Here is a 21300-nt window from a genome sequence, read left to right as displayed (position 1 = left end):
CAACTTTGACAATGAGGCATAATTTACAGATAAATAACCTTACTTATTGAAATATTCTCTCATTATATTTGCAATTCCTTTTTCTCTACTGCAGCATTTTAATGATCTAAAATCTTGATACAAAGTAATCCCTCGGAAGCATTAATCACAACAAAATTACATAACAATTTGCAGACTCGGTTTGATTGAGTCTGCACATGAGGGATAATGAATAAGTGCAACAGCCCTCACGCCCCCTAGCACCGGCTTGAGCGGTACTCAATTCTCAACACTTAATAGTGCTGGCATCAATGATCCCGAAGAAACGGAAAAATATAACAAAACTGAAGTGAAGTACGGGGCAACTTTTTACAGCTGTCACATGGCACTTGATCCTGCTGTTGTAAAGTATAAAAATCTTGATACAAAGTGATCCCTCGGAAGCATTAATCACAACAAAATGACATAAGAATTGCAGACTCGGTTTGATTGAGTCTGTACATGAGGGATAATGAATAAGTGCAACAGCCCTCACGCCCCCTAGCGATTTTATAAACGAACAAACACACTGGACATTCTGGGACCTTATAATATATAACGTGATTAGACATATACTAGTATTTAAATAAATGGGAGGAATAGAGTATTCATTTAAACTTTTGCCTTTTTTAATGCATTGTGGTATAGTCAGTGGTAACTTTCGTACCTGCTATATAACTTATTATCTTCATATAAGGGAAGTTACTGATACTTTGTAAAAATAACTAACTGACTCAACTGTCAATATGTCAGGATATATGATAATATAAATAACCCGATTTAATAGCTTTAAATTGACAAAAAAAAAATCAAAACAATTTCAATATAAATATTGCGGCACCATTGTCTTATACAAATAGTTTGTCTAAGGAAACTGGCGGACTTCGAAGACATCTTAGCGTGAACCTGATAACGATTGCCGATTGGCTTATCTGTGAGACCCCTGCAGGCGGCGTCATGTCAATTGTTGGAGATTGGTGTTCAAAGTAGCAAAGGTAGGCATGATATTTGTGCATACCTCTCTTTCGATAGCATGAAATAGAGAAAGCAAGAATCCCTAAATCCCTGAGACTTTTTTTCTTCAACATTTGCAATTCTTTCTTTTTTTAAAATAAAAGTCGCCCAGGATGGAGAGGTTACCCTGGAATATTGAAAATTTAAATCACAAAACAACAAATGAAAAAGGTAACCACCCCCATTTTTGAAATCACGAGAACATATCTACAAGCATGCTCAGGCAACACTAGAACACGTTGTTAAATGAGTGTGCGATCACGTGTTTCAATGCATTTTGCATTTTATACTCTGTTTTCGGAATTTGTAATGCTTATGACAGGTGCTTAAATGCGACTAAAAGTGAAGCCTTAATATAATATTTATGATATTTTCAGAGTGACCTCTGCTATTGGCTTAAGTTATACACAAGTTAACTTGTGCGCATTTATAATGATCAAAATTTCGCAAACAAGAAATGTTGTTGGACGTTACTAGCTTACTTAGCGCATAATTTAATAGCTGAACCAATATACAGCCTACAATAAAAATACAACTGCATCGTATCATCGTTTCATTTTTAATTTTCAACTGCGTCGTATCATTTTGTACAAATCATTATTTTCTTGGAAAATAAACATTTTTTTAATGAAATTTAAGTAAGTCATGCCAATTTATATTTTGAAGTTTATGGTAAAAACTGAAATAAGTATATAAAGTATTTGACGGCAAAAACGATGGATAAAGCAATATGAACTGCATCATAACCACGCAACTTTATAAAAAGTCTGTACCGCTTCGAGTTGCAAGATCGCTATAACTTTTGTTTCAGGTCATTTCCAACAAAGAGAGTAATAAACAAAAACATATTTTTGTTTCAAGATGGCGGCATTTGTTTACATTTGGTAAACACGGGTTTTCACACACACTAATAAGGAGAAATACACTTACAATTGATATTATGTCAATATTGACACGATAACTGTGCGACAAAAATACTTAAAAAATAAATTTGAATTAAATTTGAAGAAAAACTACTTCTCATCTATTAAAAATGAAAGTCAATTGAGTTTTGGTCATTTTGGTGATTGGGATTAAGCACTAGCAACTACATGGGTGTAAAGTCCCGATAAAACTACCGCTAAACGAAAACAAAAAAAATGGTTCACAAGACCGAGAAAGTGGTCTCGCCGGAAAATGTGCATTCTACTCAAATATCCCTGTTGTAAAAAGGGGTGATGCTGGCCGTACATGGTTGTAGTTCAAGGTTCGAATCTCTGGAAGAAAACGTCATTATTTTTGCTCGCACCTGGATAAAAGTAGTCTGTTTTCCAATTACATCTTATTAAGTATGCGCTATTATAAATCAGCTTCTTATATTTCTTTGTAACATGATTTACACGGCTTTTACCATTTAAAGATTTATGACGACACAGTAACAAGTGACCCTGGATTTTGAAGCAGTACTTACATGTTGCCTGAAAAAAAGCTGCTAGTGTAGTCAGTATAGATGATATAATACTTTGTTACATGCAAGCATGAACTAAATTTAAAACAAAACAAAACAACAATCGCAAATATGAAATTTTTTATAGATTCCTTTATTCTAATATTCGTACAAATATTTGGCAATTGTTTCTTTTCAGAAATACAAAATGCGCATTAAGTAAGATTTCGAAACGTTAAAGTTTGTCTTCTGAAGGTTTCTATGACAAAATTTGGTTTCAGTGCTCTTTTCATTTTATTTAAAGCTCCATTTAATCATTTTCATAAAAATAAGAAATATGTGTACTTGCATAATAAAGTAGGATTTATATCGACTCCCGTTCTAATTTTGGTTTCCAGACGATCAAAAATGAGCTTTATAAGCTTAAAAGTTAGCAACCATTTAATGCCGAAATATAAAGTACATTTCCTAATTACATGTGGAACTCCGCCTTTGGAACATCCGAACATAAATAGAAAATCAACAAAATTGTGAAAAGTCATAGGATAAATTATATATATATTTAACGAAAAGGTTCTTATATTTAAATGCTTCTATCATATTTTCATTAATATACAGCGTTATATATTCGAATATTTGATGCTGTCTTTTAATGATAGAAAAGGAAACACTTTAAGCATTTCTTGAATTCCTTCCTTAACTTCAATTTTATGATGGAAACCTAATTTATGTATTTTCTTATAAGACACCTCATAATCCCTTTTGTCATTATCGGTTTTATCACTTATTGTGCTTATAGTGCAGTCATGCAACTCCTGTATAATGTGTACAAGTTCTAACTTTGTCATGTTTAATTGATCATCTCCAATATTAAATGTTTGACCCGACATTACTATTGCATTATCCAAAGCAAATATAATTGCACGTGCAGCATCTCGAACATGCAGGAATGTCCTTCTGAAATGACCCTCAAACAATTGGATATGATTTTCCATTACAGCTGTAAATGTTAAATTGTTTACTAAAAGATCAAGTCTCATCCTAGAGGACAGTCCAAATAACGTTGCGAATCTTAGACATATGCCACCAACAGACCGAACTATTTCTTCTCCACGAACTTTACTTTTTCCATACAACGAAAGAGGTTGTAGTGTTGTATTCTCAGTACAGACACCTTCTACATACCCGTAGCAAGATCCTGTACTTGCAAATATCATAATTTGTGTTTTCGTCATGCTATCAACTACGTTTTGTGTTCCCAAAATGTTTGTTGACAAGGCAGCATCGGGATCTGAATCACAAGCAGGAAAGCCAACTACTGCAGCGAGATGGATAATGGCGTCTTTACCTAAAACAACTTCAGCAATATGATCTCGATTTGTCACGTCACCCTGTATAATTCTTAGATTAGACATGTGAACAACATGCAGTAATGAGTGTATTCCCCAGTTCAGTTTGTCATATACTGTAACCTCGTGTCCTTCGTGTAAAAGCATTGGCACTAAAACTGAACCAATGTATCCAGCACCTCCTGTGACAAGTACCTTCATTACCAATTTTGATGTGTTAATGTTTAAATTTCTTTGTCTACTTAGATAAATTACCAAAAGATGTATATTTGAATATTTCAAACCTCCACTAAGAGATGGAATATATCGAACTCATGTAGTGTTAGCTAGGTATGCTACTGATTCCTTATTTTCAAGTAAAGCGACAAGCTATAACATACATCCTTATATAACTATGAACAATGGCCATGTAATCAATAGCGATGTTTTGTTATGGCATATCAAAACGCAATAATTTAGTGTAAAATCATTCAAAATGCACTACATTCAATTCAGGTTCATGTCTATATTTGTGGTTTAATTACAATGAGAGTTTTTTTTATCAAATTTAAATAATGAATGAATTCACTTATTTACCTAAACTGTTTAAATATATGCAAAGCGTTTTTGGAAGGTAATCCAATTATTAAATAATATGAATGTTGGAAAACGATGCAATATTTTTGAAAACACGTTTATGACATTATTCATAAGATCATTTTCGTTTCAATAACTTACAATTTTACTTTAAAATTCTTTACATTGTATCATATGTCTAATTTTAGTCAGGTATACAATGATTAAAGTACAGAAAATATAATATGTATCTGTTTTCAATAAAAAAATGTGCGGTTTGTGACAAGCATGATCAACACCTGAGCATTTCCGCACATTATAAAATATCAATGATGTTTTCGAATAATCAATTTTTTACTTTAAGGGGTTTTGTAAGTGAAAAGTATAAATAACCTATTTAGGTCTTGCGCGGCTTTTTTGTTCTGGAACTCATGCTGGTCGTAAACGCACATTTATTTTTGTCGTACGAAATGATCATCTAATAATGTTATTTCAAATTTTGTTTTTTAAAATATATGTGCTTTAAAAGGGACAATCTTGTTATTTTTAATAACACGATGAATTTTCAGTGAAAACACATTATCAAATTTAATGAAAACGATTTTGAAAAAGTCAAAAATTTAAATTTTTTTTAAATTTGAGCTATGTTTTTGTAAAAGGTATAACAATTTAGGTCAAGCCCAAATGGAAGGTCTTGGTGAAAGGGTTATTAAAAGTTACTGAAAGTGAACTGATACACAACGGAACCCGTGAGTGCTTGACCAACAATTATATAAACATTTTTTTCAGTATCAGAACTTTGATAATTAGCCGTGAATAAATGCCTCACAATTTTTTAACCGTCAGTAAAAGACAAATTTAAACATTTTAGTTCTATGACTTTAAAGTTGTAACAGAACCTCAAGTATGCTTAATATGTAATGCTCTATCACTATAGTAATTTGTTCAGTACAGAAAAGACGGGACTTTATCATAACGTTTCATGAAATAGCGATGGTTTGAACAGGATGATCATTGATAAACTGCTTAGACAGTTTCTTTGTTGGATAATCTGATGCGTGTCCATTGGTTTCTTTGGTAAGGTTTTAACACAGTTTAGGTCATATAGCGCCGAAATAGGAAAGAAGCTTTTGGCTAACCTTGGGTGTTACAAACATAAAGAAACACCAGGGATCAAATCCATCTCAAAGTTTGAGAAGCTAAGACATGCATAGACTCTAGTTTTTCAAACCCATTTATTCTCCTCTTACAAACACGCAATGTTAAACTGTGGCTAAAACTCTAATGCATTAGGCAAAGTAAGTTGCTAAACAAATCAATCAAGGAACAAAGACATTATGATAAACCAACCAACCAAACAAAAACAAAACAGAGGAACATATCAACAAATAACAAAAACAATTTATAACATCATTAAATATTAAGTGTATATTGAAGACTTTAAAGTTGAGTTTTTATTGATAAAACAATACATTTTGAATTGAAACTTGAGTTGATTTCTATATTCAAACTTACCTTATCATATATTTGAATTGTGCATATAATATCACAACTGATTGTTCAACTCTAAAAGGTTTCAATGAGATATCATTGATTGTTTAGAGATTTTACTCCGGACAAGTGTTTTTCCCTTATAGACATGTATATAGAAACAAAAATTGCCATTACTTAGCAAAACGTTTGAAATTCAAAATTTGACTTTGAGATGAAAAAGTAATCTCAATTTAATTATATTTCAATATTACATAAAACGTGATACTAGAGCACAAAGAAATGCATGAAACTTTCTAAAACTGTAATAACAACTGTCTAGTTTACTATCATGGGCTTAGTCGAGTTACAATTTTATTGAATTATTTATGGCCTTTCTGTTTGTGACTTTTAAACAAAACAACATGACAGAATAATAAAAATTATGTATAAACACAATAAACCTTATAAACACAATAGTTGGCTATAATTCATTTTTAATAACTAGGCGGGCAATCTTTTATTCGCGAATCACAAAATTATGCTTATAAATGATCAATGAGTATTGTACAATACTACTTGCCCTTTAATTATGCGTGTGTTGTACAAATGTCAATGTTTTGTATAACATCGGTAATTTTCGAAATCTTTACGAAAATAAATATAGAAATAATGTGCAACTCGAGGGTCATCTGTTAAGTTCGTGGACGATGTTATTAAAGTATACGTCAAAGACATTTTATGCTACAAATGTGCGTACTTGTTTATAGATGATATTTGTTGGTTTTGAGCAAATATCCTATATAACTTACTTAATGTTGCCAAAGAGCTCTAACGACACTAAAAATGTTGTTTTATCTTACGTCGTTGTGTTATGTCAAAGAAAATCTTCTCTAAGAATAACTAATGATTTGATTAAGGCATGAGAAATGGACGTCAGTATTTAACAGTAACGCATACGCTTCGCAAACATAGTATTACAGCTTATAGAATTATCATTTCCGTGTAACTTTTGAATATATGTATTTGAATCGAGTAATATGCAATAAAGGCAAAATGCAACAAAAATGATTTAGTTGACTTTGCTAATCTTAACATAAATTAATACGTAGGCAAGACGATGTTCGGCAAAACTGTATATGCCTCAATGTGAGGGTTTAAATTTGAGTTATACTGATATATCAATTGTTTTTTTTTTCGCTTAACAACCACAGTATGTTAGAATTTATTTTGAACAGGAACATATGGAACAAAATTATGCAGATGCTAAAAGAGAACGTATATAGCGAACCAAACGAGCGAGCTAAGATACCACCCAGGCATGTTGTGTTTTAAATTTTTATACAAATAAAGAGATATTTTCTTTCATGTTGTTTTGGTCTATACATGCTATTGGACACAATTGAAAATCGTGTTCTGTCTACTGACCATACCATCGATATGTGATTGACATGATCAAATGTACCAATTAGTCTAATACAAAACTTCAGTATAAAACTGCCAACTGAGAAGACTTTTTTGCCGCATCTATATAGTTTTGAGCATTGAAAAACAACAAAACACATTATTTGGCTGATGAAAATAACAATATGGTAACAATTTCTAACAGAATAAAATTGAAGCTGTTTCATTTGTAGACACATTTATAAAGGTTATCATAACGTTTCACTAGTTTTACGGTACAAAATATGCAAACATTACCATAAAAGACAGATTTAACATTCTTTCAGGCTTATGTTTTCCATTCGTAATGAATATTTATTGTAAAAACGAATTTGGTTTTGATAAGAATGGGATTATGAAGTGCCTGTGTCAGTTAATATCTAAAAGAAGAGTTAAGAAGTATATCCTGAGTATAAGTTTATAAATGAACGGAACAAGAGTTCTACAATACAGAAAGGGAACAATAAGAAAAATATTAAGATCGGTTTTCGTCGCATATTTCCCGCAAATAAAGCAGATGCAACAAAGCCTAAAGTTCGAATCTGGCAAGAAATTAATGTGTGCTACCCAAACATTGAACAGAGACTAACAACCATATGATTTATTCTGTAATTGACAATATATAGGTAGACCGACAATGCTTTTGCGTTGAATACCAAGAAGAGTATACGACAAAGGCGCTAAATGCAGGGTTAACGTCGTTTACGTTTGCCTGCTCCGCGATTCACATAGTATTATGTCATCATTTTGTTGTTTGTTTATATTTTTCTATGTAAATTTTGAAAATGTTTTAATTATATGAATCTTTTAAATATCAAAATATCAAATTCGTATCTATTTCATTTCATAAACATTGTTGTTACAGATAAACTGGACAACCAATGTATGTCCTTTTCATTTACGTGTTCGTCAGGTTTATTTTTATGTACATTGTATATTGATTCTTTACATTTCTCCAGCACTCTTTAGGAGTAGTTCTACTTGATTATGTCAGTTTTTGATTTTCTATTTGAATATTGTACATGAATCAAAAGTTTCATATCCGTGTTTATTTATTATAGCTTTGCAGACAAAAGCCAAAGAGATACATAGGGTGAATTTTCCTAGCGATGACTATTTGATAGTGATTTGATTAAACGTATCTTTGTTGACATGCCGGTAAGTCTTGTTTTCTTTTTTAAAGGAATATGAACAACACATTAAATGCTGTTTATTCATTTTTATATACAAAACAAACAGAATATTCAAGGAAGTTAGCAAATCAAAATACATATGGAATTGAAATAATGAAGGCAATTATTGGTCAAGCTGCAAGTAATTGTAACAATGCTGCAATATATTTAGGAGGAGATATAAATACACCAACATAAATGACTTTTCGTTTTATTGTTACAAATATTGAGCAGTGGCAATGAGGACCCTATCCTTAAACAAACAGTTCAGTAAAGTATTTCTTTATATTTCTTACCTGGCCTATATAATTAAAAGTACCTTGTGTTGAAATTATACAATTATATAAAAAAAAACAACCAAAAACAAAACATGCAATGTCAACTTGAATATTTGTCCTTACATAGTTAAGAACGTTGAATAAAGTGTTTAAAGTAGTACATGATTTTCAGTTTGTACCGTATACTTTTATTTGGGACGGTTTGTCAGAACCTGATGCGAATACCTGGTTATGTGGCAATGTGTTTCTGGTTAAACAAAAAGCAATGTATTAAAGAAGATTTTATTATTCCGTTCACCTCATTAGAGATCAAATATCTTTAAAGACATGTATGAATGTAATGGAAATTGTAGGAAAGCCATTATCAAAACTGAGCAAACACGAATAAAATTGGTTTTAAAGATTATACTATAATTATACTATATAACAAAAATTAAACTGTAAACTACAACACCGCAAACATTGTCGAACCGAACGAATCAACATTTATAATGTTATAAGAAAAACTACATGTATTATCAGAACACATATAATCAATATTTGGTGATTTGATACATACTTACATTTCTAAAGACAGGACAATACTATAGATAAAAGATCTTCAACTATCTATTTAACGATTTTTTTCATTATAAACGTATAAATGGAATATTTGATAGTAAGAAAATGAGGTGGCATTATCGAAATTGTGTTTCTTTTTTCATGTGTATAAGTTTTGGTATTTTTCTTTTAACAAGATTTGTTTTAGAAAAGAATCTACGGAATAAACCAGTGGACTTAAATCTTAGTCAATCTGAATTGATAAAAAAGGACAAGATTGTGCAACAATTAGATCGTCTATATTTTGAGAAAGATGTGTTTAAATTGTCAAGTAGAGATCAACACGAAACACAGACTAAAAAGGTTATCATGTTTTATAATCTGCCAGAGTATATGCATAATTATCTAAAGACGGATCTTTATTATAAAAATTGCGATTTTAAAAATTGTATGTTTACAAAGAATGTCAAATACGCCCATTCTGCAGATGCGCTTATATTTCATATTGGTATACGAAATAAAAGATTGGGAGAAAAACCACCATTTACAGATCAACAAAGAAATCCTTATCAAATTTGGATTTTCACATCAAATGAACCACCAGAACATTATTACAATAGGGACTACATGTTATCGTCATGGAGAAATACATTTAATTGGTCTATGTTATATAGACTAGATTCTGACATACCAAATCCCTACGGTTGTTTATTGCTCCAAACATCTGAAAATCATCGAAATTATGACGTAATCTACGAATCCAAAGACAAAAATGCTCTTTGGATTGTCAGTCATTGTCATGTTTCTAGTGAAAGAAGATTATACGTAAACAAAATGATAAGACATGGTTTTGATATCGATATATATGGTGGTTGTAGTTCTGATGGCCTAATGATAAGCCGAAAGGATCTTGAATTAATGATTCCAAGATATAAATACTTTCTAGCATTTGAAAACTCTTTTTGTATTGATTATATTTCAGAAAAATTCTTTCAAAATTATAATCACAGTTGGATAATTATTGTACGAGGAGGTGCGGACTACAGCAATTTGATACCAAAAGAAACGTTCATTAATACAGCTGACTTTAAAAACGTGTCAAGTCTTGTACAATTCCTTTTCAAAGTGTCCAATGATAGAAAGATATATGAGAATTATCTTAGACAAAAAGATCGTTTTATTAGTTTGAGATGGCCAGTTAACAGGAATTGTGAATTATGCCGTAGATTAAATAACATAAATAGTTTTAAAAAGATATACGAAAATGTTGGACAATTTCTCAATCAAGGACAATGCAGACGGGCAAAAGATTTGTAATGCATTTCATTATGCACCGTACATAAACTCTCTTATATAATGCATTGTATCACAAAATATAACCACTTGAAGATCAATTGGGACATAACAAATATTTTAAGAGAAGTCTATTCCCGATGACATTCAGGTTTGAAGAATAAGACTCTATTCCGAAGTTGGTTGTAAAGAAAATAAAGACGTTGGTGAAAAGTGTCGAGATGACTCCTTAAGTAGATTTCTATTTAAAACATAATTATTTAATACTTATTATTCAAATATATGTCATGTTGGAACTGAATGCAGAAGTCATCACTTAAAGCAAAGTCAGATAAAGTGTACACTCGGTTTTATGGAACACTTTTGCTAGGTCCCGATTATGTACCTTATATAAAATTATTTGTTGTAATAATACTTGTTTATACAATAAACTTGTTTATAAGAAACTACATATAAAGACTTCAATCGATTCAAGCTGAAAAAAGTAAACTGCGAAAATCAACCTTATTTCTCACGGGTTTTCACATATTGACACGATTGATTGATAGATGAAAGCACAACAATACCGTTGAAATTATTCATAGTTGTTGTTATTTTACAAAGCATAATGTTCTGAAATACAGTTGCGTTTTTAAGAAGCTATTAGTGCAATAAAACGTTTACTCATTAGTTCAGCGGTTTTTTTTAAATTTTGTACACACTTTGTAAAACTACAGCGAATCAGAATCACTAACAAAAGCCCAAAACGATAAAATTAAACATGTTACAGTGTCTATAAGAAAACAAAAATTGTTATTGAAACTTAATAAGGTTTTAAGGGCCGTGAATTATATTCGAATATTCGAAATACTACCGAATATTCGAACATTGAAAAACAAATACGAATATTCGAAAAAAAGAGAAATGTTTTATTTTTTTGTCATTACTTTCAAATATCAATTACAATCATAAAGTTAACCATTGACACTTTACTTGACCAGGTATTCATATGTTTGTGTGACGCATGTCAACGATTATCGCCCATCAACTGAGAAAACTTCAGGGTCTAGTTGATCAAAAGCGCACCCGTTTCACAGTTTGCAATTTACCTGTTGAACAGTTTTATTTTATGCTCGTCAATGGATTACAGATTTGTCCGTGAAAAGTAAATTTGATAATTTCACAGTGAAAATCATCAAAATAATTTTACACTTTTCCATAACAAAACTACTTTTTAAGATTTTCCCCATGTGGTACCTCAATTGTATTTTTGCTGACGATTCCGACAATTTCAGGCTTTTTAGAGAAAAGAAAAGCTGAAATTGATAAATAACATAAATGTCAAAAGTAATAAAATGAAGAAAACTTACTTCTATTCATTCAAATGACCATCACCAAAAATCGTCTCTTATTTCTTTTGTTTCATTTTTTACAGTCTGAAAAATACATCCCTTCCACATGCAAAACAACTCTGATGACATTTGGGCATACTTAAGTATCCTACGAGCAATAACTGCCTTATGCTTTATAAAAACTTGAAAAGCAATGACAGCCACCAGCCCGAAGAATAAATAAACAACCCAGCGTACATTAGACAGCCTTCCAAGTTCTCAAATTTATAAGCCGCTTTTTGCATGCTTACACATCTGTCAACACTTATTTATTGTCTGTTACAATCTTCAAATAAGTTTTCTCTCTTTTAAAAAGGTGTATGCCAAACAAATCTAAATGAAATCCCTCTGAGTCAAACACAATTATTTTCCTCCAGTGAAATACACAACTTTTAAAAATGGCGGCCGCTTAAATTTTACAGAGTCAGGTCTAATATTAATTCGCAGTAAGTAACAGAAATATGGATGGATGGTTTGACTTTTTATCCTTCTAGATTCTTTTTATTAAAACAAGCGATTATTCATATTTTTTTAATAAAATGAATAATATCACCGCCATTTAACGTTGATTGGCGGACTTATTTTCGACCCAAGACTTTCTTGTATGAAATGAGAATTCGACCAAATGAGGCTCTCAAAGGGGAAAACAGATTTTTATATTAACGTCAATATTAAGGAAATTTCGTTTTAAGTCGTTTTTAAGTTTAGAATAAAAAATAAAAAGAAAATATGTTTGTTTGTTGTCTAAGATGTAATCGTGTGTCATCTCGTGAACTTTAAAAACAGTATTCTCACTCGTGGCTACTTTTTTTAAACCCACTCAATGAAATAAAATTTCATCTTACACTAAAAAAACAGATATCCTCTATATAATGTAAATTTTCCGATTTTAATTATCTTTTTATTTTTTTGTGCTATAATTTTCCCGATTAATCAATAATTGTCTTAAATTTGGTGAAGAAGAATTAATCGGCTGCATTTATCGACGAGTTATGAAATCATTGGAAGTGTTTTAATTCTGTCACAATATATTTATTCTGTAAAAATTAGACTCCGTCTGATATTTACTGCGTTTTAACTGATTTACCTTAAGAATATTTTAAATTTTATCAAAAATTATGAATAAATATTTCTTTTTTATACAAGTTAAGTTTCAATAGCAGACCTCTCCGCAGTGCTGAGGTTGATTGCTGGCGGCATCCATTTTTGCATATCAAATTGAGTTTAATGAATCTCAATTAAAGCCTTAATTCATTGGAACCAGTCTAGAAACATTGTTATGCGCATGCTTCACATCAAAATACGAATTTACTGAAACGAAAAATTAAGACCGACTGTAGTAAATTGTTTATTGTTTTGTGAACAGCAAATTCAAAAATAAGTGAGAGTAAACATTTATAATAGCTACAATACTGCAAAATTTGGAAAGGAGTATTGTTTTTAGGATAGTATATCAGGCCAGCATTGCGCAACAAGAGGTCGCAAACTTAAAGTACACTTTTTAGAATAAATATTAGATTTTATGACTGAAAATCCTTACTGCTTTGTCTATAATAATACAGGTTGAAAATTAATGTTGAGCATTATAAAGGGGATTTTCTCAGTTTAATTTTCTGCTGTTGACAAGTTTAAAGAATACTTAATCAAAAGTAACTGTATCAATCTTGTATACCATTAAAAGTACCAATATATAAATGTTTTGCAAGTTTATGCTTCACTAAGTTGCACTGTTTTATGCAAAATTGAAATGACTTCTTTAGCGACGAAAGACATTCCGTAAGCTAGCTGGATAGCTTCTTCACATGAAAGAATCCAAAGTCCCTGTCGGGATTCGAACCCACAGCGGTGAGGGGCAAGTGGTTTGAAGTCAACGACCTTAACAACTCGGCTAGAATACTGAAAAAAAAACAACCCCAAAGCATTGATAAGCTTCGGGCCCAATCCTTTTTTAACAATTAATCATTATTACTTTAGTATCTGTAGATCTATATATATTGCGATTATGTAAGGTGCAATGTTGAACAAATGTTATGCTATTTGTGCATATTTATGTATTTTTGTATTTATGTTTGTATTGCACAACAGTCTGTATATCTGAACTACTTGCGCGCCAATTTGAAATTTGTGAAGGCATTTAAGCACGCGCAGCATTCAGATCATGCAATGAACCGTGCAGACTGATTTCCGCGAGTGGGTCGCGCGCTAGTCCACTTTTGCACATTAATAACGCTAGCTGCATGTGCTTTTTGTTGGGGTTCTTTGAGTTTATTATAGTTGAAGAGTGGTTGTTGTTGTGTTGAGTTGTTGTAGTTTAAGTGTTAAATTTGCTTTTAGAATGTTGCTTGTATATAATTGTGATGCATAATTTTATTTTAATGGTTTCTATAATCATGCTTTCACTGGAATTAATCTGTACAAGCATATAGTTCTAAATGATAGTCATTTTCAGCGAACAGATTTATGTTAAAACAGTGTAAATTCGTAACAAAATAGCCAAGCACTATTTTATGACCTTATGAACCGTGTATGGAAATTTTGCTGAACACTTCGCCGATTATTCCTAATCTGAGAGACTGACGGAAATAGCCGATATATAATATGTTGCTTATGTTCGCGAATGCCATTCGACTAATCAGAAAATCCTACTTTCCTGTCACTTGAACAATTAAAAAAATCTTCAACAGCTGTAAAAAGATCTCTCGCATGCCTCTTTTTTTAAACTTGTGTGTTATTGGGACTAAGATGATTCATATCACTGTCAGTCAAGTCACGTGAGTAATTTCCCGTTAATAAGACAAATGATAAGCAGTCGGATTAACTGAACAAAAGACAATCAAACTATTAATTTATTTCAAAATGTCTATTTACAATATGTATAAAATAAAATCTATGACATAGCAATAAAGGTTTTTATACTCGTCGATTATTCCAAGCATAGTAAAGTTGTATAGTATTCGACGCAATCAATTTCGAAAACGAATACATAAAGGGAAATGTTGGAACAAATTTTGTCAAAACGAATATCCGAATATATTCGAATATAGACAACGAATATTCGAACATCAAATTTCTTATTCGTTCCCAGCCCTAATAAACTTATTCGAAATTGAATTGAATTCAAATGAGGCGAAGGTCATTTAAGTGCAGCAACATTCGTGATGTACTCTGTTTGGTCTTTAGAGAAATAATGAAAATAAAAAAAACGGAATATCAGAACTTATCGCCATTATGAGGACATATATTTTATAAACAGATTTCTTTGCTTTATACATTTTTTAAATAGAAGGTTGACTTGATAATTTAAATTATCGACATGATTTTTTACTAAAAAATTGATAGAAGTTTTACTTTTTAAATTCAAAAAGATTAAAGTTGGTCAAAATAATATTCAAGACATCGGTAGTACATCCTTAGGTATAATCAACAATAAGTGCCCTGAGGGATGCAGTAGCGATAAGCGAAACACGACATTTATAAGCTGTTCTGTGAAGAATGTATATAGTTTCATATTATCATATTTGTCCCGTTCGTACTTATAAAACCTAACGGATTAAATGGAATGTCATTAATTTTCAAAACAAGAAAATTCATGATATAAATGTTATAAATGATGATGATAATGCCGATCGTAAATATATAAACCACAACGATGAAAACGGCGAGCACGGTGGTGATAATAAATATGGTGATGCTTGTTTATGATTATAATGAAGCCGATACCGATGAAAATGACAAGGATGATGACGATTATCTATATGATTAGCATGCATTTAATAGATAAAAGATGTTTTCATGAAGGTTCTGTATTCTGTTTATAAAAAAAGTCTTAAATATATGCATGATATTAAAAATGTAATTAATCTATTTATAAAAAATGCAAGTAACTTGAATGACTTAAAAGACCAGTAGTTTTTGAGAATCATGTCAATGAAATGATAAAATGGTCTTTTATCACACGTATCATACAAAAAAATGTCGTGTTGAAATAGCGTTCAAGAATCTGATCAACCATTAAAACTTTATGCACAATTTTCATTGAATTCCAAATCTTTTTCAGTAGTATTTCTATTACAACGTTCACAGTATGTACCGTCGAGTTCGCCATCAACATTTGATGGCTTCCCAATTATGTCATGCAGTGAAGAAATATTAGCAAACTTTTGATAAACAAACGTTTTCATTAATAAGATTTCCACCTCGGTTATGTTGTACATTTCGCAAGCGGGATATGAATAGCTATGCGGATCGTGGTGGGGTATATATGATATCTTTGGCGACAAACGTCTCCTCCAATCAGCAGACATTTGCCTTCCACAACACAATCTTATGATATCCCAATACCGTAAATATTCCACTGCATGTTGCATTTGTGTATCTGAAAGTCTAAAAAATGGTTGATAATCAAAGACAATCGTATGACCACGTTTAGATGTAGTTTCTATGTCAACGATCCATGGTATCCTTATTCTCATATTTCTAATTCTTACTTTATGAGACTCCAGTTCTGTTTTCTTTTCATCAGAAAGTAGATTGCTAGATGTCATGAATATCCACACATCTAATGGAAGTATCTGAAAAAATGTGTCTTTTATAAAATGAGTTTTTATCACGCAATATTTGTGTGCAGGTTGTCTAGCGTAGTAGCATCCAACATCATTAATTTCGTCTTGATGTAATAAAGCCATAAGAACACATAGTATTTGAAATTGAAGTGTTGTAGCTGTTCCACCCAATCCAAACTGTATTATAGTAGTTGGAACTCTTTCCTCTGCTCTTTGAAAAGCCTATAGTTAAAGAGATGATGTATGATTCATTTAATATAATTCATGTTAAGGTGTTGAATGAAAGCGCTAACTGTTGCATATTACGTTTATATTATTGAGACTAAAAAATGTTATATTGAGAAATTACTTAATATTCAGTGCCGAGACGAAATGAACCTTTACTTCCAAGACAAAGTCAGAAGGAAAAATGTAAAAAGTATATTTAAATGTACAATCAATTCGTACCATTTAAATTTTACTTCTGGTAGTAACCGCTTGGCAAATATATTTTCCTTCATTGATAAGACGTCAAAGCTCGTAAACGTGTAAATTGCCAAAATAAATTAATTGCACAATGCAAAACCTCTAAAGCTCTTAAAATGAATTTAATTCTACGTGTACTTGTAGATAGAAAATACTTAAAAACTCATTAAAATATCAACAGAATTTGTTCCAATAATAGTCGTTGACGATGAATTCTCTTACTTCAGATGAAATTTTTTTCCACAATGATGCTACATATATTTTATAGCCACATCTTATCTATTTTAACTGAATAATTAAATGTGCAAATCTTTGAATACATACATATACACACACCTAGAAATGTGTGAAAGCACTTCCATTAACTTTCTGACATAAAAAGTTTAAGTATTTTTACAATTATGTTTAGCTGTAGTTTGGAATGGTATTCCGTATTTTAGCTTAGGTACACATAGGCAACACCGTTACACAAAGACGTAGGTACCAATTTAAAAATACCCGTGCTTTTGAGAATAGTTTTATGATAACATCACTTTACTTGTGCGTGTTATCAATATTTATACACCGACATCTCAACCGTAATTGTATTTAAACAGTTAAATTTATTTGTTTACTATTGGAAAACGTAAGAATGGTTAAATAGAGAAAATAAGGATCATTAAAGAGTCCCTAGTCGAAGCTTATCAGAACGTGAAAGGTGGCAGATAATTGGCATGCATTCGACAGGTTTTTTTTTTTTTTTTTTTGGTTATAGGCCGTTAGATTGACCGCAATTATTCTGTGATAAGCAGAAATATCAAAAAGCATATTGCAACGAATTATTGCAAGGACTTGCAAAGGTCCTCTAATAAGTACGGTTGGTCAGGCGACGGAAACCCTTTTCTACGAGTAATCGCCTTAAGCCTTTATGGCTGCCACATAATCGAATTTGACTAACAATTCAAAATCGGCTAGATCGAGCTCTCGAAGAGTGAAAAAGCGTCCATGGTTGTTACCTTAGAACCGACAAACTAGTTTGTATTGGTAGGTAGCGGAAAGAGGTTAGAATCATGGTATCTCGTCCACTGTTCTAACGGGAGCGGGTTTTTGCTACATCAACAGATGGAACAAATTGTCTTGCGACACAGGTACACTGCATATACCCCAAAGAATATCAAACCGAGCATTCCGTGTAGTGGAGGCTCTGTGATGGTGAGGAATTGCATATCCTATCATGTCGAAATGGACTTGGTGACAAAACAGAGGAGGCTCACATACCACGACAGTACATTGATAGGGTCCTTGATCCAGTCTTTGTGCCTCATTTCGACAACTGTTTTCATGAATGAGGACCCTGGAGCATGTTTTGGACGTTCTTAAACGTCAAATACAACAAATGGCCACACCTCCTCTGAATCTGAAACAATTAGAAGCAGCTCTTCATCGAGAGTGGTGTTAGATAGCCATGAAGCAAATTTGACGTCAAACGGGTGAATTGAGATTTAGGATGGAAGAAGTGATCCGTGTACATGTACGAGGAGAGCGATATCAAAATGTAATGGCATTTTATTAACAAAGACATGTTTATGAACAGTTATACAAATAAACTGTTACAGAAGTCGTGCAGACGGAAGCGGTAGCTCCAGACTAAATGAAACGTTTAATTTACGTTGAAAACAAACGTCCAGTTTATAATACATTAAAATATATATTTTTGTTATATTTGAATTAAAGCTGTCTTGGTAAGGGTACACACTTTAACAATTTTTGCTATACAACCGGGGCTGGAGTGCTTAATTTATTTCAAGTTGTTTATTTCAATATAATGGAACACAATACCACGTTAATGAGAAATTGCGTAACATATCCAATTGCCATGACAATAGAGAAGATGATCATTCTTTAAACTGTTTCCTTGTGTTTCCTTATTAAAAGGCAGGTGAATATCGATGTGTCCACGCCAATATTGCTTGCAAATGGTCATCAAAACATGTCCGCATTATGAATGCCATTCAGGTAAATGTTTTTCTGACATTGAGAGAGATCCCATCCTTAATGATAAACAAAGAAAGCCGATCTTTTTTGAGGATACCGATTATTAAATTCCGTATGTTAAAACTTGGTTTCTGACAAGCTCGTCGTGTTTATCATGTAGAAATTGAACCTTATTCTCCACAAACCTTAGGGTGATTTGCTATATATGTCACAAAGTTATGTTTATGATTTAATTAAAGGTCATTGCTTTTATGTTGAACACAGTTACAATACTGATTTCCGTACGTATATTATACTTTTATTTTACATTAAAAAAGTATAGTTTATTTGCAAAAAAAGTTATGCTACACAGGAATATTGTTTCCAAAGTAATATATTGTCTTCAATTAAAGATTATTGTTACTATTTTAATTGCCAATAAGCAACAGAAGCAAAGGAAGCAAATGCTTTTTTAGCTTATGTCATATAAGCATCTTATTTAGAACTATAACAAAACATCATATAGTTTAATGTTTTTTGTTGTTTTCTTTTAAAATAAGAAAGAAAAACATGTTTGGAGTATGAGTGACCTTCTAAGTGTAAAGTTTTAACTTTGCATATACATTTATTAAAATAACTTATATCTAAAACAAAACAACATGCATGAATTTAAAGCAAAAGTTTTACTCTAAAATAACAATAGCACATAAAAGAAAATTTAAAACATTCTTACCGTTCGATGATAACGAGTTGTTAATGCAAGGAATATAATAATACAAACTTGCGAAAGTAATAACAAAGTCGATTTCCCGTAAATGTTAACCATTTTTTATACCTGAAATTTCCGAATTATGTGTTATCATTTCGAGTCGAACAAATTTTAAAATATTTTGGTCAAATTAAAGTAACAGGTTTTTATTTGCCAGTTATGATGGCCTAACGATTTATAGTTAGTATAGCCGTCTTTTCGAATTTGTGTTATTTATTATTGAAAACCAGCTTTCAAGATGTCGGAATTGATTCATACAACAGTGTTTAAAAAGTACAACTTATCACTGCATATGGTAAAACTTCTATACACATTTAAACTTTTGGTTAGTTCTGGTCAATTTCGATGGTATCATGAACAATACCTTATCACAAAAATAAACAAAATACTTTATTGTGAACATATATATATTATATTTGGGTAACAATACACATTTTTACAGAACAATTGAAGTTGATTTGCTTGTAAACAGTGGTATACAGAATCTTAATGTTTAATCAGTGCAACAATTTATTAAGCATCTGTATACAATGCCATGCAAAACAGATTTAAGCAGTAGTAAAAGTAACAGTGAATTTCGTTTATGCTATTTTTCCCATTCTAAATTTTTATTTAATGCTAATTTAAATAAAACATTGCTTTTTCAATATTATTTTTCTTTGAAAACAAAAATGTTTTATACTGATCTGTAAAACTTGTCTATGCACGGATGTATATAGATTTTGGTACCTAGACAATGAAACCTTTAGATATGATGAAAATAAACAGTTTAGCCATACTGTTTTAGCTTTGCTTTATTAGAATTATGTGAAATTAATGATGATTTGAAAGCATGCAAGATAGTTTTGATATTGAAAAAAAAACAATCATTTGTCATAATTTAAATAAGTGTATCAATGCTTCAAGATTTGTATTTGCGAGATACTACCACCAACATAATTTGATTTTCGTTGAATCATAATTTGAATTCAACTTTTACAATGATTTCTATTATTCGGAAGATTAAAAATGTCACAATCAATAGTTTTGGTACTGTGGACGTTGAAAAAAGAAAATTTGTCCTACTTTTGTCCTTGTTTGTAAAAAAGGTTTTTTAAATATTTGTTTAACTTGAAGGAAATATTGTAATAACAAAGATATGTATAATTGGACAAAGAGAAAGGTAAGTGTAGAAGATATAATTACATGCGCTCCAGAACTGACGGGAAGATTACACAAAAAAGTGGGTGAAAGTATTGTCGGGCTGTCCAATCTTTGTTGTTATTTCCGATGTCTAAAAATGTGTAGTATGTTTTTTTAAAAAAAAAATAATTATCATATAACTAGCGTGGACTTTACGATCATATATACAATGTACATGAATGCACATAGTGGTGTGAAGCCTTATAGACATATTTCGAACACGTGGCAGAAGAATTAGTCTAGTTTGTAAGTTTGCAGACATTGTGGTGGTTATTATATGATTGCATATAGTAAAAAAAACTTTTTCCGAGAGTGTTTGTGAGCTGTCAAGATTGAATTTCTTGAGGAAAAAAGTAAAATTTTGAACATTAAGCGCAGACGGTGTAAAGGTAACTTATTACCGTCAATGGGAACGATTATTCGGATAGACAATATGTCTAT

At 31.3% G+C, this 21300-nt stretch overlaps 3 protein-coding genes across 3 annotated transcripts; 1 reads left to right on the top strand and 2 right to left on the bottom strand.

Annotated features, from left to right (window-relative positions):
* Nucleotides 1-3078: 3078 nt before the first annotated feature.
* On the bottom strand, nt 3079-4008 carry LOC132735203 (GDP-D-glycero-alpha-D-manno-heptose dehydrogenase-like). Its single transcript, XM_060722141.1, has one exon. The coding sequence runs from the start codon at nt 4006-4008 to the stop codon at nt 3079-3081; it is 930 nt and encodes a 309-aa protein (XP_060578124.1).
* A 4247-nt stretch (nt 4009-8255) lies between these two features.
* LOC132735205 (alpha-(1,3)-fucosyltransferase C-like) lies at nt 8256-11201 on the top strand. The gene has a single exon (XM_060722144.1). It carries the CDS (start codon nt 9392-9394, stop codon nt 10580-10582), a length of 1191 nt encoding a protein of 396 aa, XP_060578127.1. The 5' UTR covers nt 8256-9391; the 3' UTR covers nt 10583-11201.
* Nucleotides 11202-14759: 3558 nt separating this feature from the next.
* On the bottom strand, nt 14760-19937 carry LOC132735204 (uncharacterized). The gene is made up of 2 exons (XM_060722143.1): nt 19642-19937; nt 14760-16712 (listed from the first exon to the last, which is right to left on the bottom strand). Exons 1-2 carry the CDS (start codon nt 19732-19734, stop codon nt 15948-15950), a joined length of 858 nt encoding a protein of 285 aa, XP_060578126.1. The 5' UTR covers nt 19735-19937; the 3' UTR covers nt 14760-15947.
* Nucleotides 19938-21300: the final 1363 nt, after the last annotated feature.

The sequence above is a fragment of the Ruditapes philippinarum genome, unplaced genomic scaffold (genome assembly GCF_026571515.1).
Source record: "Ruditapes philippinarum isolate M1 unplaced genomic scaffold, ASM2657151v2 ctg7950_1_1_1_1, whole genome shotgun sequence".
Lineage (NCBI taxonomy): Eukaryota > Metazoa > Mollusca > Bivalvia > Venerida > Veneridae > Ruditapes > Ruditapes philippinarum.
The sequence above is the reverse complement of the archived record's forward strand: the minus strand, read 5'-3'. Positions and strand labels throughout refer to the sequence as shown.

Bases quoted from the DNA above. Each gene is read 5' to 3' on its own strand.
- LOC132735203 (XM_060722141.1), bottom strand. From the start codon at position 4,008: ATGAAGGTACTTGTCACAGGAGGTGCTGGATACATTGGTTCAGTTTTA.
- LOC132735205 (XM_060722144.1), top strand. From the start codon at position 9,392: ATGAGGTGGCATTATCGAAATTGTGTTTCTTTTTTCATGTGTATAAGT.
- LOC132735204 (XM_060722143.1), bottom strand. From the start codon at position 19,734: ATGGTTAACATTTACGGGAAATCGACTTTGTTATTACTTTCGCAAGTT. The intron at 16,713-19,641 runs GTAAGAATGTTT...CTTTAACTATAG, and splicing joins CAACTCGTTATCATCGAACG to GCTTTTCAAAGAGCAGAGGA.